Source organism: Zootoca vivipara, chromosome 2, assembly GCF_965207765.1.
Source record: "Zootoca vivipara chromosome 2, rZooViv2.hap1.1, whole genome shotgun sequence".
Taxonomy (NCBI): domain Eukaryota; kingdom Metazoa; phylum Chordata; class Lepidosauria; order Squamata; family Lacertidae; genus Zootoca; species Zootoca vivipara.
Window position 1 is genome coordinate 87,174,712 of NC_142584.1, and position 16,620 is coordinate 87,191,331.

General features: G+C 43.2%; 1 protein-coding gene across 10 annotated transcripts in view; it reads left to right on the forward strand.

The window, feature by feature from the left end:
* Positions 1 to 16,620, forward strand: part of RAD18 (RAD18 E3 ubiquitin protein ligase) — a 100,905-nt gene that overhangs the window by 53,985 nt on the left and 30,300 nt on the right. For all 10 annotated transcript variants that reach the window (XM_088662365.1, XM_088662366.1, XM_035106574.3 and 7 more), the window contains one exon: positions 951 to 1,113. In XM_088662365.1, the coding sequence (XP_088518491.1) occupies positions 951 to 1,113 (163 nt within the window). The remainder of the gene's footprint in view (positions 1 to 950; positions 1,114 to 16,620) is intronic.

The following is a 16,620-nucleotide window of genomic DNA, read 5'->3' on the forward strand; positions in this document are numbered from 1 at the left end:
TACAGCTCAGCAATGAGCTTTCTTGGCATGTTCTGTCAAGGTGTATCATTCCTGGTTCTCCATTCGTTAAGTGGAGGTCATAAGCATTTGAGCAGCAGGTTTTTTGTTTTTTTAATGTACTGTAAATATTGTGTGCTGATATGTTGGCTTGGATCCTAACTTCCACTTGCAGCTTTATTGCCTTTCCCCTTTCACTGCAGCCCCCACTCACCCCAGCCTTCTTGAAAAGCTGCTCCTGAAGGATGGGGTTAGGAACTGAAGCAGGTCGGAGAAATTGGTGAAAACTGTGGGTTCTTCCTTGCATGAGCAAAATTACCTTCCCCTCATGCAACTGCACTTTGGGAGCCAAGCCATTGGACATTAATTGCGCTATGCAGAGGGCTAACAGTGGTAATTCTAAAGCTTTGCTGAAGAGCACCCAGATAATATTTGAGTTACAAAGCTTTAACACCACATGACTTCTGTGTTCAGTGATTATGAGGAGAATAATTCAGAGCCATCACTGAGAGTGCTTCTTTTTTCTAGTTTTCTCTATCCTGGTTTCATCTTGTGATTGGGAAAACAACAACAACACAGCTCACTCATACCACACATGCATACCACTCACTCTCATTGGCTGTGCGGTAGTTGTTGTTTTGCAGCAGGGAGAGAAATCCATTTCTTGTAATTTCTCCTTTCACTTTAACACTGAGCCTCTGTGGAGACAGATATGTATGGAGACACCGCTAAAACAGTTGTTGAAGTCTCACCATAAAATGTTTATTATAAAGTATGGATTTTTAAAAGGGCTGTGCAATGTGCAAGTCACAAAAGCCCAGTGTTTTCATCTCTGCATGTTCTAGTTATTACACAGAAGACTGCAGATACATTGTTTGGGGGGGGGAATCAATTGAACAGTCGCTGAGTCAATTTACTTTCTTTTGGGTTGTGCTTTTTTTCTTTCTTTCTAGGAGAAAAACTGAGTGTCGAAGAACAAACAGACTTGGTCCCCCATACAGATCTCTCTTTCAAAACAGACGCTCTCGATTGTGGAGGAAGCCAACCTCCTGATTACTCTGAAGTCAGAGGATTGTCTCCTACTACCTTCCATCAGTTCTCTGAATCTTCAAGCAGGTTTGTCTGCATGAAAAACCTTTTGGTTTGTATTGCCTTTTCTCATCACAGGGCATGGGACCATAAGTGTAAGGTGAATGTTGAAGGTGAGAGGACTTCATTTACAGTATATAGGTAATTACAGGGCAGAGAACAGCAGAGTTTAATGGCATACTGCAGACTGCTTTGGTAGTCAAACCCCCTGCAGTACAGGAATATGCAGCTTTCCTTTACGAGGATCGGACCTGCAACCTTGGCATTATCAACACCACACTCTAACTATGTTTAGATGCTGTGGAATTGGGGTGGGGGGTGCTCTTGGAGAAACATAAGCCTAAAATGCCATCTGCTCTCAGAATTCATTGTGAATACTTTGTATCTCAGCCAATGTTTTCTTTCCACCCGCAAGTGGACTTAAGTGCATTATTCCATTATCTCTTCCATGAATGTGCTGTGCTCCAACTTGCAGGCAGTTTCAGTCAGACAACCAATCTTCCAAGCTCAGTATTATTTACTTGAGAGGCGGGGAAACGTGCTTATTAAACTGAATTTGCAGTGGAATCGGCAGTGGAATTTGCTACCAAGGAGTGTGGTGGAGTCTCCTTCTTTGGAGGTCTTTAAGCAGAGGCTTGACAGGCATATGTCAAGAATGCTTTGATGGTGTTTCCTGCTTGGCAGGGGGTTGGACTGGATGACCCTTGTGGTCTCTTCCAACTCTGTGATTCTATGATTCTATGATTATCCCTGGCCATTGGTCATACTGGCTGAGATTGATGGGAATTTAGTCCAACGACATCTGGAGGGCATCAGGTTCTCCCCCCCCCCCCTGTTTTACATTGAGTAGCAGTAGCTCTCCAAGGCTACAAGGGAAGTTTTCTCTGAGCCCTGCCTTGTAAGGCTAAGGACCTTCTCTTTGCAGAACATGTAATCTACTACTGAGCTATGACCATTCCTTTGAAAATTTGTAGTTAAAACATGCAAAGAAACTCTGAAGTTAAAATAAGAATAATAAGAATAAAGACCCATCTTAATAAGGCTTGTGCCTTAATTAAGGTCTTTTGCAATTTCTTTGCACCTTTGGCATGATTTCATATTGTTCAGCTATGGGTTGGTGTCTTTACCTTGGGGCCCTCATGTGCACATGATTCGTCATGCTTCATGGGTGACCTTTACTTGACTTTCATATTCGTTTTCAATACAAAAGAGAATAATTAAACAGAAATGCACATGAGAATGTAAAGTATGTGAAAGAATTTTGTGGGGGAAATTTGGCAGTGACCATGGCATTCTGAGAAAACAGCTTTTGAAAATTTAAATTTGCAACATGCTTAAGGAACAGATGTTTCTCATTGCTACCATATCTCTGGCTAGCAGAATGTTTGTCCCTATGTACTGCTGTCAAATAACTGACCATTGTTAGTATAGTTTTTTTAAAATCCATTTTGGCTATGACTTTGAGGAAAGTTGTGCCTCTTATGTCTTTGTCTGAAAAGTCAAATTTTATGAGCCATCGACTAGCAGAAACAAATGAATTCAGAGCCATTCTTGCGGTGGCAGTTTATTTTAGGAAGAAAGGCACATAGGAATCCCTTGTACAAAGCCAGTATTGTCTACTCCAACTGGCAGTAGATTTGCAGGGTCTCTTTCATATCATCTGCTACCTGATCCTTTTAACTGGATATGTCAGGGGTTGATGAATTAAAAAACAACAAATCACCAAGTCAAGATGGTACCCTTCCAAGAGTTTTTAAAGAACAAGGATGTGAAGCTGTTGACTTTTTTAAAAAAAACAAAACAAAAACAGATGTAATTTGTTTGTAAGATCAGCCTCCATACTTGAAGACTGGAAAGTGGCCAGTGTAGCACCAACTTTTAAAAAGCGATCCATGAAATTGCAGGCTGATTAGCTCAACATTGTTTTGGGGAAATGGTTGAGAAGCATTATTAAAGACAGAATTGCCACATTAGAAGAACACGTCTTGCTGAGGACCAACATGGCTTCTGCAAGGGTTAATATTGTCTGACCAACTTTTTAGAGTCTTTTCAGAGAGTCAGCAAGCATGTGGCTAGGAGCTGACATTGTGTATTTGGACTTTCAAAGTAAACTTCCAAATCAACTTAACAGTCATGGGGTAAGAGGACGGGAATTCTTTATTGCAGGTATTAATATTGAAGAGAATGTATGAATAAAAACTTGACTCTTTTTTGGAATGAAACATTGCCCTGTTAGATATTATTCAAAACTTTACTTGTAGAACTTTATTCAAAACAGAAAAAAGTAAATGATATATCCAAACAGTTCCATAACATAGGCTTAGGGCAGCATAGGCTCCGCGTCAGAATCTAGACCAAAATTCTGTCTCTCTGAGATTCCTGCATTACAGGGGGTTGGACTATATGACCCTTGGGGTCCCTTCCATCTCTAAGATTCTATGATTCTCGCCCCCATTATAGTCTGAGCCTGTGTGTTCCTGAACTGCTTCATTATTTACATCCTACTTCCATGGAATCTAGCAACAAAGTCTCCAGCCACCACCCTTCCAAGATGATGAATTTGCAATTCAGTAGCCTCCCATGTGATCTAAAGTTAAACACCTCCTCAGAGCTACCAGATAACAATAACAGTTAATAAACAACCTGTCAAGGAGCTCGGAGAGCTCTTCTTGCTTCTCTTTAGATTCAATGGAATCTTCCAGTTAAACCCTTTCAGCAATACACATAGGCATTCTCCATTTCAATGTCAATTAAACAATTATACTTATGGATCAGTAACTGGTTTAAGAAAGGAAGGTAGAGAATATTACCGTTTTCCCAATAAAGGGATGTAGAAATTGGACTCTTCTCTTGGTTCGAATTGGGTCATGTGATTCTTGTTCATAAATTGCTGAATTACAACTCCAATCAGTCTCAGCAAGAGTGGGCAATGCCAAGAGATTATGAGAGGTGTAGTTCGGCAACATCTGGAAGGCCAAAAGTTTTCCCACATGGTTTTTACACTGAATTGAAGGTGATTGACCAGGAAAGAGATAATGGAATCAAGGTGGATAGCTTGATGAAGATGTTGACCCAGGGTGTAGCAGCTGTGAAAAGAGGCATATTCCATGTTAGGTATCATTAAGAAAGGGACTGAAAATGAAATTGCAAATATACTAATGCTGCTGTACAAATACGGTTTGACTGTGCTTGGAATACTGTCTTCCGTTCTGGTTGCCACATCTAAAAAATAATGACGTTGTAAAGCTGGAAATAAAAGCGCAGTATTGCACAACATAAAGAAGGCTGCGGTTTTGAAAAGTAAACAAGTGAGCAGCTAGCAAAGAAGGTTACCTGGTTTAGAAAGAGGCAAACCTACGGCAGTGAACCACGCAAATGTAAAATGTGCAGCCTCTGAAGGTGGTTAGTTCTGCTGTGGCTGCATCAGGAGTCTGTGAATGATAAAATTGCAGAATCACCCAGCCCCAGTGGAGTCTGAATCGAGAAAGCAGGCCAGATGCATTATTTGGAGATAAGGGAACATGATTCAGACACTTTACTAAAGCTGAAAAGGTTTAGCTCTGATGAGTGCCTGGATCCAAGTCTGCCTGGGAACTCCATATAAGGCTTCTTACTTGTTTGTTTGTTTGTTTATTACATTTAAATCCCACCTTTACCTCTAGGTGGTGTACATAGTTCTCCCCATTTTATCCTCACAACAACCCTGTGAGGTTAGGTCAGCCTGAGAGTGACTGACTGGCCAAAACAAAATAAAATAATAATAATAATAATAATAATAATAATAATAATAATTTATTATTTATACCCCGCCCATCTGGCCGGGTTCCCCCAGCCACTCTGGGCGGCTTCCAACAAAACAGAAATTCTAAAATACAGAAATCCATCAAACATTAAAATACAGAAATCCATTAAACATTAAAAGCTTCCCTAAACAGGGCTGCCTTGAGATGCCTTCTAAAGGTCTGGTAATTGTTGTTCTCTTTGACCTCTAGTGGGAGGGCATTCCACAGGGTGGGTGCCACTACCGAGAAGGCCCTCTGCCTGGTTCCCTGTAACTTGGCTTCTCGTAGTGAGGGAACCGCCAGAAGGCCCTCGGAGCTGGACCTCAGTGTCCGGGCAGAACGATGGAGGTGGAGACGCTCCTTCAGGTATACCGGACCGAGGCCGTTTAGGGCTTTAAAGGTCAACACCAACACTTTGAATTGTGCTCGGAAACGTACTGGGAGCCAATGTAGGTCTTTCAGGACCGGTGTTATGTGGTCTCGGCGGCCGCTCCCAGTCACCAGTCTAGCTGCCGCATTCTGGATTAGTTGTAGTTTCCGGGTCACCTTCAAAGGTAGCCCCACGTAGAGCGCATTGCAGTAGTCCAAGCGAGAGATAACTAGAGCATGCACCACTCTGGAGAGACAGTCAGTGGGCAGGTAGGGACTCAGCCTGCGTACCAGATGGAGCTGATAAACAGCTGCCCTGGACACGGAGTTGACCTGTGCCTCCATGGACAGCTGTGAGTCTAAGATGACTCCCAGGCTGCGCACCTGGTCTTTCAGGGGCACAGTTACCCCATTCAGGACCAGGGAGTCCTCCACACCCGCCCGCCTCCTGTCCCCCACAAACAGTACTTCTGTCTTGTCAGGATTCAATCTCAATCTGTTAGCCGCCATCCATCCTCCAACCGCCTCCAAGCACTCACACAGGACCTTCGCCGCCTTCACTGGTTCTGATTTAAAAGAGAGGTAGAGCTGGGTATCATCAGCATACTGATGGACACCCAGCCCAAACCCCCTGATGATCTCTCCCAGCGGCTGCATATAGATGTTAAAAAGCATGGGGGAGAGGACAGAACCCTGAGGCACCCCACAAGTGAGAGCCCAGGGGTCTGAACACTCATCCCCCACCACCACTTTCTGAACACGGCCCAGGAGGAAGGAGCGGAACCACTGCATGACAGTGCCCCCAGCTCCCAAGCCCTCTAGACGGTCCAGAAGGATGTTATGGTCGATGGTGTCAAAAGCCGCTGAGAGATCCAGCAGAACAAGGAAACAGCTCTTACCTTTGTCCCTAGCCCGCCGGAGATCATCGACCAGTGCGACCAAGGCAGTTTCAGTCCCATGATGAGGCCTGAATCCTGACTGGAAGGGATCCAAATGGTCCGCTTCTTCCAGGCGTGCCTGAAGTTGTTCAGCAACCACTCGCTCAATCACCTTGCCCAAGAATGGAAGATTTGAGACTGGGCGATAGTTGGCCATATTGGCCGGATCTAAAGATGGTTTTTTAAGAAGCGGTTTAATAACCGCCTCTTTCAGCGGGTCTGGGAAGGCTCCCTCACGGAGAGAAGCATTTACCAACCCGCGAAGCCCATCGCCCAGCCCTTCCCGGCTAGCTTTTATAAGCCAGGATGGGCAAGGATCAAGGAGACAGGTGGTTGGTTTCACTCGTCGAAGCAGCCTGTCCACATCCTCGGAGGTAACAGATTGAAATTGATCCCACAAAACTTGACTAGACAGGACTCTAGCACTCCCCTGCCCCGGCCCTGCTCCCACGGTGGAGTCTACCTCTTCCCGAATCTGAGCGACTTTATCTGCAAAAAACTTTGCAAAATCATTGCAGGAGATCATGTGGCCCGTACTGGGCCCGGATGGAGCAGGTGGTTCCGCTAAATTGCGAACCACCTGGAAAAGTCTCCTGCTGCTGTTTTCTGCAGATGCGATGGAGACGGTGAAGAAGGTCCTCTTCGCTGCCGCCATTGCCACTTGGTAGGCTCGAAGTTGAGCTCTAGCCCGTGTCCGGTCTGATTCAAAATGAGTTTTCCGCCACCGGCGCTCTAGCCGTCTCAATGACTGTTTCATCGCCCTCAGCGCCGGGGAAAACCACGGGGCTGTCCGGGCTCCATGCAATCTGAGAGGGCGCTTCGGAGCCAGACAGTCAATAGCGCTGGTTAACTCCGCATTCCAGCGGGCCACCAGGGAATCAGCTGAAAGGCCATCGACATGGGATAAAACATCCCCTACCACTCTCTGGAAGCCAATTGGATCCATTAAGTAGTGGGGGCGGACCATCCGAATCGGTCCCACCTCCCTGCAGAGGGGAAGGGTTGTGGAGAAGTCCAGTTGCACCAGAAAGTGATCTGACCATGGCACTTCTTTTGTTTCGCTTTTACTTAATGTCAGATCACCAACATCCATAGAGGTAAACACCAAGTCCAAGGCATGTCCGCGGCTATGAGTTGGGCCAGACTTATTCAGGGACAGCCCCATGGTGGCCATGCTTTCCACGAAGTCCCGAGCGGCACCTTGTAAGGTCGTATCGGCATGGATGTTAAAATCCCCTAAGACAACCAAGCTAGGTGTCTCCAGGAGCACATCCGACACGACCTGAAGCAGCTCGGGCAGGGAATCCTTGGTGCAGCGGGGAGGTCGGTACACCAAAAGGAATCCTGTACTGCCCCTATTGCCCAACTTCCAGAACATGCACTCAGAAAACTCAGTCTTACCAATAGGACGCCTGGTGCAAACTAATGACTTCCTAAAAATCACTGCAACCCCCCCTCCCCGCCCAGATGGCCTGGGTTGCTGTGCATAAGAGAAACCTGGTGGGCAAGCAGCGCCAAGAACGGGCCCATCGGCTTCATCCAACCAGGTCTCTGTCACACATGCCAGGTCAAATCCTCCATCCACAATCAGGTCGTGAATGGCAGTGGTCTTATTCATCATCGACCTGGCATTGCACAGCAGCACCTTCAGGTCATGTGGGTATCCCTTGCTGATTCCAATATCCGTCCGGTCAGGACCAGACCCGGAGGCAGGGATAGTCCTCAGACAACGACTAAGTCTGCCTCCTCGGTAATGACATGGTCTGGTCTTAGCGTAACTCCTCCCCCTACCCGTGACCACTGAGATCGGTTGTCCCAGTGCATCACCCCCTGTGGAATCTGCCCCAGCCATTTTGCTTGCTGGGACCCCCTCCCGGGCAGCCCTGACCCCTCCCCTTAAAAGCAAAATAAAACCTCTGTAAAAAACAGCAAGAACAGAACAAAAGAAAAACACAAAAAACACAATAAAACCAAAAACAATAAAAATTACAAATACACTAAAATTTAACAGATTCCCACACCCAACTAAAAAGCCCTCCCTAAAACCTATGTAAATCAAAAAATACAGTAAAACAACACAAAGACCGAAAATTACAAACTAAAATTGACCCCTCCCCTTAAAATCAAATTTAAAACCAATACAGAAAACAGACTAATACAATAAAACAATACAAACAAAGACAGAAAATTACAAACTAAAATTAACCCCTCCCCTTAAAATCGAATTTAAAACCAATACAGAAAACAAACTAACAAACTAAACGATAAACATTTGCTTCCAGACCAACACGGCTACCTGACTGGCCAAGTGAGTGAGGATTTGAACCCTGGACTTAGTCTAGTACTCTAACCTCTATAGCACACTGGTTCTCATGTGTTCCACGACTGAAGAAAGGTAGGGTGCAAATAAAGAAACCTTTGGGCCTCACATAAGCCTTTAATTTCTCACAACATACTGGAAGTTTACAACTTGGTGTGCTTTTTATGTTGGATGCTGATTATAAACCTTTATTTTCACAGCCTGCTATACTCAGTAGTTTTGTTTGATCCTGAGTTTTTGTTCAGTATTAAATGCTTAGTGGCAGTCTTTTGGCTCTGAAAAGATTGGGTTTCAGTATTTCTTTCTCAGATTCAAAATAGATTCATACTTTATTTGGTGTTATTGAACAGCAGAAAATGGCAATAGACACTTGGCTTTGTAAGTTTCCCCCCTAAAAGTAAACTGTTTCAAACACAACCTGCCCAGACTCCCCCCCCCCCTAAAAAGTTCTGTTTGTTATTAGTGTGGTTGCTGCTTTACTTCTAACCTAATTGTGCAATCAGTTTGCAATCTTTTATAATCTATATGTCATGGTGATTTCAGTTTGGAACCCTTTCTGGTTTCCATGACCATGGAGATGTTCTGCAGATAAATACTATCTTAATTTCAAAACTGATTGGGGCAATGATAAAGTGGTTGAAAATGGTATTTTGAGAAGGAAGGGTGGATTAATCATTTAAAACAGGGGTCCCCAGACTTACCGGGCTTCGGGCTGGAGGGCAGGGGAGTGCCCGCTCAGTCCTGCTCTGTCGGGGTTCAGCAAAGGCAGCAGCACACGCTTTGCTGAGCCCCGACTTAGCGGGAACCAGCAAAAGCACAGCCCGCCGCCGGCTTGGAGCTCGAGCCGGCAAAGGCAGCAGCGCGCGCTTTGCCGAGCTCCAAGCCGGCAGCGGGCTGCTGCCTTCGCTGGTTCCCGCTCCGTTGGAGCTCGGCAAAGCGCGCGGGAGCCGACTTCCGGTTTCCTCGCGCTCGCATCGGACGCACTCTGCGGGAGCTCTGAGAAAAGCTCCGTGCACGAAGCTGCTGCCTAAGGGGTCTAGGGGCAACGCGAGGCTAAGCGACCCCCTAAAAGCCCTGGGGTGAACCAGGGCGAAACAATAGCCTGCAGCGCGGCTGGAGGAGAAGCCCCTGAAGCCTAGATCTCCGACGCAAAGTGGGAGGAGAGAGAGGAGGAGAAAGAGAGACTGACGTGAGTGAGTGATAGCGACGCCAAGAGGTAAAAGAACAGACTCACAAGGAAGGCAAACCCCAGCCCAGCGGGCTGCTGCCTTTGCTGGTTCCCGCTCAGTCGGGGCTCGGCAAAAAATAAGGCACCCCCGAAAATAAGCCATAGGCTTATTTTCTTGAGTTAAAATTAATATAAGACATGTCTTAAAATATGAGAAACACGGTAACAAGGAGAAAGGCAAATTTAGCAAAAAAACCGCCTTCCCTCTTGTCTCTTAGCAGATGCCTCTGATGGATTGCAATCCCTTCCGTGAGATAGTGCACCAGTTGGATTCCACCCATTCATTAAAAAAAAAAATCTACACACACCCTCAGATGTTGGGTTGAAATAATCATGAACTGAAGCAAAGTAGCCGCTAGTGCCTTTTCAAAAATACTTAACAAGAGTTACTGCAGAAGTAGATATGGTACAATTTGTAAGTCGAAAAGCGCCATTGGAAACACGATTTCCCATAGGAATGCATTGGAAACAGAAAAATTTGTAAGTCGAAGCAACCCCACCTAAAAATCCGTAAGTCGAAAAAAACCCTATCTAAAACTGCTGCGGTTTCCGTCCGGATGTCGAGAAATTCGTAAGCGTGCAGCCATTTGCCCCACTCGTAAGTCGAAAAATTTGGTTGTCGAGTCGTTCGTAAGTTGAGGTACCACTGTATATGTCAGTTCTATCACCATTCTCATGCTTCTGAACATGGAAATGGTTGCACAACTTTTGCATACTATTTTGTCATTTATCCAGCTAAGATTAACTGAATAAATTATAATTTAGTGCATCTTAAAGTTTTCTCTTCTTGTTCCCACCCCCTCCCTTTTTCTGCAGCACGAGGTTTGAAGCAGTGTTTCCTAAACCTGGGTCCCCAGCTGTTTTTGGCTTACAATTCCCATCATCCCTGACCTGATGGGAATTGTAGTCCCAAAACAGTTGGAGACCCAAGTTTGGGAAACCCTGCTTTAGAGCAAGCAGAACACTACCTTTGGACTAGTTTTGCCTCTAGTTGCAAGTGTAAAACAAACCTTTTATGATCAAGGGCTGAAGATGCACTTTGGATCTAACCCAAAATCCAAGCGCAGTGATGGACTTGAGAGTGGTGTCAGCTGCCTTTTTCGGCAGACAAGCAACAGGACCCCCTCAGCAGCAGGCGAAACAAAAAGTGCCATTTGGGGTGTTTATAGCTCTGCTGGGTGAGAATATTTAGAGTTGAAATATTATATTTAAATCCTGAAACAGCAGTACTTTTAAGGCTTTTAAGAATAAGAAAGAAACTCTTAGGTTTTGTTGTGGAGACTAGACAAGGTCTTGGGAATTTCTGTTATGACGTGCTGCGTACGAGGAGGGCTGCTAGGGGTGTTCATTGTGCAGTTATGTTTTTGTGTAATGTCTTGGTCACATAAACCTCCAATTGGCATAATAGGAAAACCAGTAGTCCTTAGAAATAGACTTAATGGGCTTGAAAATCCTGAAAAGGCAATAATATAGTACAAAACCGAGGCGGAAGTGGAATCACAGAACTGTAGAGTTGGACAGGATCCCAAGGGTAATCTAGTCTAACCCCCTGCATTGCAGGAATCACAGCTAAATGCCTGACAGATGGCCAAGGATTTAATTGAAAGTGTCTAACTCCAAGCTGACAGCACTATTCTCATTGATAAGAAGCCTCCTTATTTTTTGTCGAGTCATTCTTGTCAGAAGATTTATCACTGGTTTTTTGGGCGAAGAGGAGCTTGCATACTTGCAGAATTTCTTGCAGAATTTTGTAGAATTCCCAGAAAGCAAAGCAGCAAAGCTCTATGATGATGGCAAATTGTTGTCTTGCAAAACTAGAATTCCCAGAAATCAAAGCAGCAAAACTCATGATGGCAAATGGCTGTCTTGCAAAACATTTTGCTCTTTTCATTCTTAATAATAATTTGTGGATTGGGTGTTCAGTGGCTCAGTTTTAAAAGCTTGCAATCGTTACTTGTTAATGCGTATAATGGAGTTCACAGAGGCATAGCATTGCACCATTAGTGCTTCCCATAGAGAAAATAGTCTTGCTATTGGGTCATTTGGTGTTGAAAGTTTGTGCCTCATTTAAGTTTTGTTTTGACCAAAGAACGGTGCTGTGGACCAAATAAAATTGGTTGAAAATATCAACCAGGTGAAATGGAAATTAAAAATAAAAAAATAGTCCAGTAGCACCTTAGAGACCAACTAAGTTTGTTCTGGGTATAAGCTTTCGTGTGCATGCACACTTCTTCAGATACAGGTTTGCATAAGAAATTACTGTTTCAAGCAGTCATACAAGCTTCTCACCCTCTGACAAATTAAGGCATTATGTAGTAAGCTAAGAACCCAGTTATAAACTTCATTAGCTCTTCTCGGATGCATTTCATTTACCAGGATTACTGTGATTCCCCATAAACATCTGCCAATACACTGAATTGCATAAATTCTTAAACTCTGTGGACAGTTTCATAGCAAACATTTTAGCATGAGCAGTAGAGACTGAACTTTTTGACTGCTCACCTCACAGTTCTTTGACAAAAACTGGATTTTTGAGATGGTTTTTTTTAAAAAAAAAACCACACACACACATTTGAGAATCACATAAACACCAGCGTGGAGTCTATTTAATTTGGGGGGTGGGAGGAGTAGTGACTAGTACTAAAAATCCCCCCCAGAGATTTTTGGATCTTTAGCTATGTTTTTATCTTGCTGTTTTATTGGTTTTAGCAAGCATCTCCAAACTTCGGCCCTCCAGATGTTTTGGACTACAATTCCCATCTTCCTCGACCTTGTCCTGTTAGCTAGGGATCATGGGAGCTGTAGGCCAAAACATCTGGAGGGCTGCAGTTTGGGGATGCCTGGTTTTAGGATGCATCTTGGTTTTAATAATGCTGGTTGTTTTTCTATTGTATACTGCTTAGAGATTTTGAAAATATTAAGTGGTATGGAAATGCTTCAAAATATATAAATAAATGTTGGCTGCTCTCGAGAAAGTGCTTTTTTGGTGAGCACTCCAGTGCCACATTGAATACATCTGGGTACAATGCTAAACCACAGTTGATTTATCTTATTAATTAGAATAATACTGAAGGTGAGGGTGAGGGAGAATTGAGGAGAATGGTGCCCTGGAGTGAAGGGTAATCTGGCCACTTAATGAGATCACGAAGGGAGAGGGTGACTTCAGCCACTTTTGGCAGAACTGAATAGGCTGTTTTTAATATCTTGTGTTTGGTAGCATTTTTTAGGATAATGTTTATTGTGGATAATTTCTCGGTTTGTGTTTTTCTTGGTATGTTGGAAGCAACACTGAGGTTTCTTTGGGGACGGTATGACAGGATTTAAATCTCATTTAAAGAATAATTTGAGAAATGAGAAGTTAGTGTAAATGCAAACAGAAATCACAAGTTTGCAATATGACTTTTGATGGCCAGTCAACACCATTGGGGCCTGGTTCAATTAACCTAGCGCACTCGCTCAAGTGCTTGTCCTGATGGAACAATCAGAAGAGCACAATGTTGAAATCCTTCCTTTATCTTGCTGAGAGACGTTGCTACAGCCAGCCATAAAAATCTGCTGCTTAAAAATATCAAGTATGCTCTACCCAGGCTTGCTGATTAATTTTTTTTTTGTAAGAGAAGCATAATTGGAAATAAGATTTCAAAAAAGTTGGTAATGATAGATTCCTCAGGCTTCCCAACTTAATTGAAAATTGGGTACTATCACTTTCTGACATGTGAGAATCTGAAAATTGTTCAAATCCCAGGATTCTTTTTATAGAATGTTAAAACTTTCATGAAGTATTAGATACCAAAGACAGTTATGTGTTCTTCGTGTATTTGATTAACTTTGAATCACCTAGCATTTTTTAAATATTGAAGATATTTATTGAGAGTTGAAGCAATTCTAGGAAATGAAATGTATGGGAGAGATAATGCTTTGATCTATAGAAAGTATCTGACAGAAAAGAACTTTTATTAGTAGTGTAAAAAAATGGCATCTTTTTCATAGCTATCACATAGATGGGGCTGGGGTGTCTTAAAGAATCTGTTTTAAAGTGATGAATGTGAAATTTAATCTAAGTTTCTGTAGTTGAGGTCAAAATTACATCTACTGTATCTGCTGAAAAGGCAAAATAGTCAATTGTATTTTCAATATAGGACACAGATTTTTATATTTTTTAGAGAGAGGTGTTTGTGTGAGAGAGAAAACATATATATACATGATTAGAAGTATGTAGTGGAGAGATAATTAAATATTTTTAAAAGCTAGTTTTTAAAAGTAGCTGGTTATTTGAACCAGCCTTTCATTTTTAAAAAGCAAAACCCTAGGAGTTAATAAATTGCCTCCTAAACTGTATCCTTGCTCCCGTTGTCAAAAATCATGGTTCATTTATCTTATCTTCCTGTTTCAGGCCTTCACTTCAGGATACAGGTTGTTAACATTTGCCATTTCGGTTTTAAAAGAATCCATGTGAAAATTTCCAGCTGTACTCCGATTAATTTCGCAGTCTTAATCATGCCTGAGCTAATCAGGTGGAAGTTTTTATTTGTTTTTTGTTTTAAAGAAAACCTCTATCTTGTGAGTAGAAGAATATAGGAAGAGCCTGCTGGAATAGGCCAGGGGCCCATCCAGTCAAACATCCTGTTCTCACAGTGACCAAACAGATACCTGTGGGAAGAAGCCCTCAAGCAGAACATGGACGCAACAGCACTCTGCCCACCTGCAGTTCCCAGCATCTGGTCTTCATAGGCATACTGCCTCTGACAGTGGAGGTAGAGCATAGCCGTTTTGGCTAGTAGCCATTCATGGCTTTGCTCTTCATTGATTCGTCTAATCCTCTTTTAAAGTTGGCGCCCGTCGCTGCCTCTGGTGAGAGCAAGTTCCAACTATACACTGCGTGAAGAAGCTATCCTACCTGTCCGAAATCTTCCCACATCTTAGTTGGATGTCACATGTTAAATAAAACTTTTCTCTAGCCGCTTTCTCCAAGCCATGCATAATTTTACAAGATTTACCTCTTGACTCTTCTTTTCTCTAAACTAAAAAAAATGTCCCAAATGCTATAACCTTTCTCATAGGCTCCACACCCTCGATCATTTTGGTTGCTCTTTGCTGGACCTTTTCTAACTCTACAATATATATTTTTGAGGCAAGGTGCCCAGAATCATACTCACTATTCCAAAAGCGGCCACACCACAGATTTTTATGAAGGCATTATGATATCAGCAGTTTAATTTTCAGTTCCTTTCTTAATGCATTGCTTAACACTTGTGTACATTCAATCGTATGTGCCATTTGGACACCCATTTAATCAATTTGGAGGAGTCTCTTCGCACCTTTTTTTTTAATGACCCTGAACAATTTCGTTTCATTAGCAGACTTTGCCACCTCACACCTTACTCCAGGTCATTTATGAACAAGTTAATCCAGCTTCTCATAAATTGCAAGCTGTCTCTATGTGTCAGCAAGGCTATTAGACAGATTTATCTATATAGGTTGTAGCCAGCCAAGGTCAGAGGCAAAACCCTAAGAAACTTCATTTTGAAGGGAGAAGAGAGAGGGCAGCAAAAAGGTATGCTTGACTTTCTGTTGAAAGAGGGAACTGCAGTGTGTCTTGGATGTGACCATTGTTTCTAAAAACATGTCCTTGGAGAATAAATGTTCTTTCTTTCGGAAAGGACCTGGAGTTTGTAGCACCTGAACTTCTATTATCTGTTATTGGTGTTATTCCCAGTTTTATGGTGGTGAATTCTACATGTGTCAAAAACTTCCAGGGCTTAAAAAGTTGTTAAATTCCAAGAAAAACAAATTCTGAACTAGATTTCTCCCTAGCCTTGTTCAGGCATTATCCTGAACACATGAAGGGTTAAATCAGAGACCAGCAAAGACATACATCAAGACTGAGGGTTGGTGACATACCCAGAGTCACTTAGTGAGCTTCGTGACTGAGTAGGATTTGAACATTGATATCTCCTGCCCAAACCCATCAGTAGCGCAGTTTGGATGTTATTTTGGGACTCGTCCAGCCCATGTATGAAGCAGAGTGAAAGCACATCTGTCCTTGCTGCAAATCTGGCACAACAGTCCCATCTTTGCTGACCTCTCTCATGCAACATCTTAAGCCGCACTTGCTCAGTTACCTTCAGATATTTTACAGGGATTGACTCTGATTCGGACCTGCGATTTTACAAATGTAGGCAGTCTTTCGATGCAGCAAGGAGGACAGGTAAACCTTTTCCCTTTGCGATGAGTGAATCAGCCCAAAGATACAAGCTGAACAAACCACTGCATCACTCTGGCTTTCCAGGCGTTAGTCAGCTGGAACCGATTCTAGTCACAAACATATTCTCAATAGGCACAGCCATCAAAAAAGCATGCTGTTTATTGAATGCATCCAGGCATACAGCACTGAATGACACAGGTGGTTGGTTGGATGGCCATTTTTATTTCTGAAATTGGAGTCGGGGTTGGATTTGTAGCGCTCCCATCCTAAATGGCAACAAACTGTGAGAGTTGGGTGTGCACAATGATATTATAAAACAAGTCCGGAGGGCATGTATCCCAGACTAGAATTCCTTTCCAGCCCCATGCAATGGAAACATAGGGGGAATTTATGACAGTAACTGTATGTAATGAATTCCTTAATCTCATTCCATAAGCCACTTTCCAGCATGGATGGGCAGATAGAAAGTTAATTTACTCTCTTTATCAAACCTTGGTAAACTTTTACCTATTCACTTTAATGCATAAATTTGGAAGGATCCTAGTTTATACCGACCCAGACCAATATGCTTTCTAGTCCCACCTTGTCAGCAGGACTGTCTCTCCATTGTTCTCTAGCTGAATAGCTTGCAAAATACACCTGAATAAGGCACCTGAAAGTATTTGCTGTTACCCAACCCGATGGGGCCATCC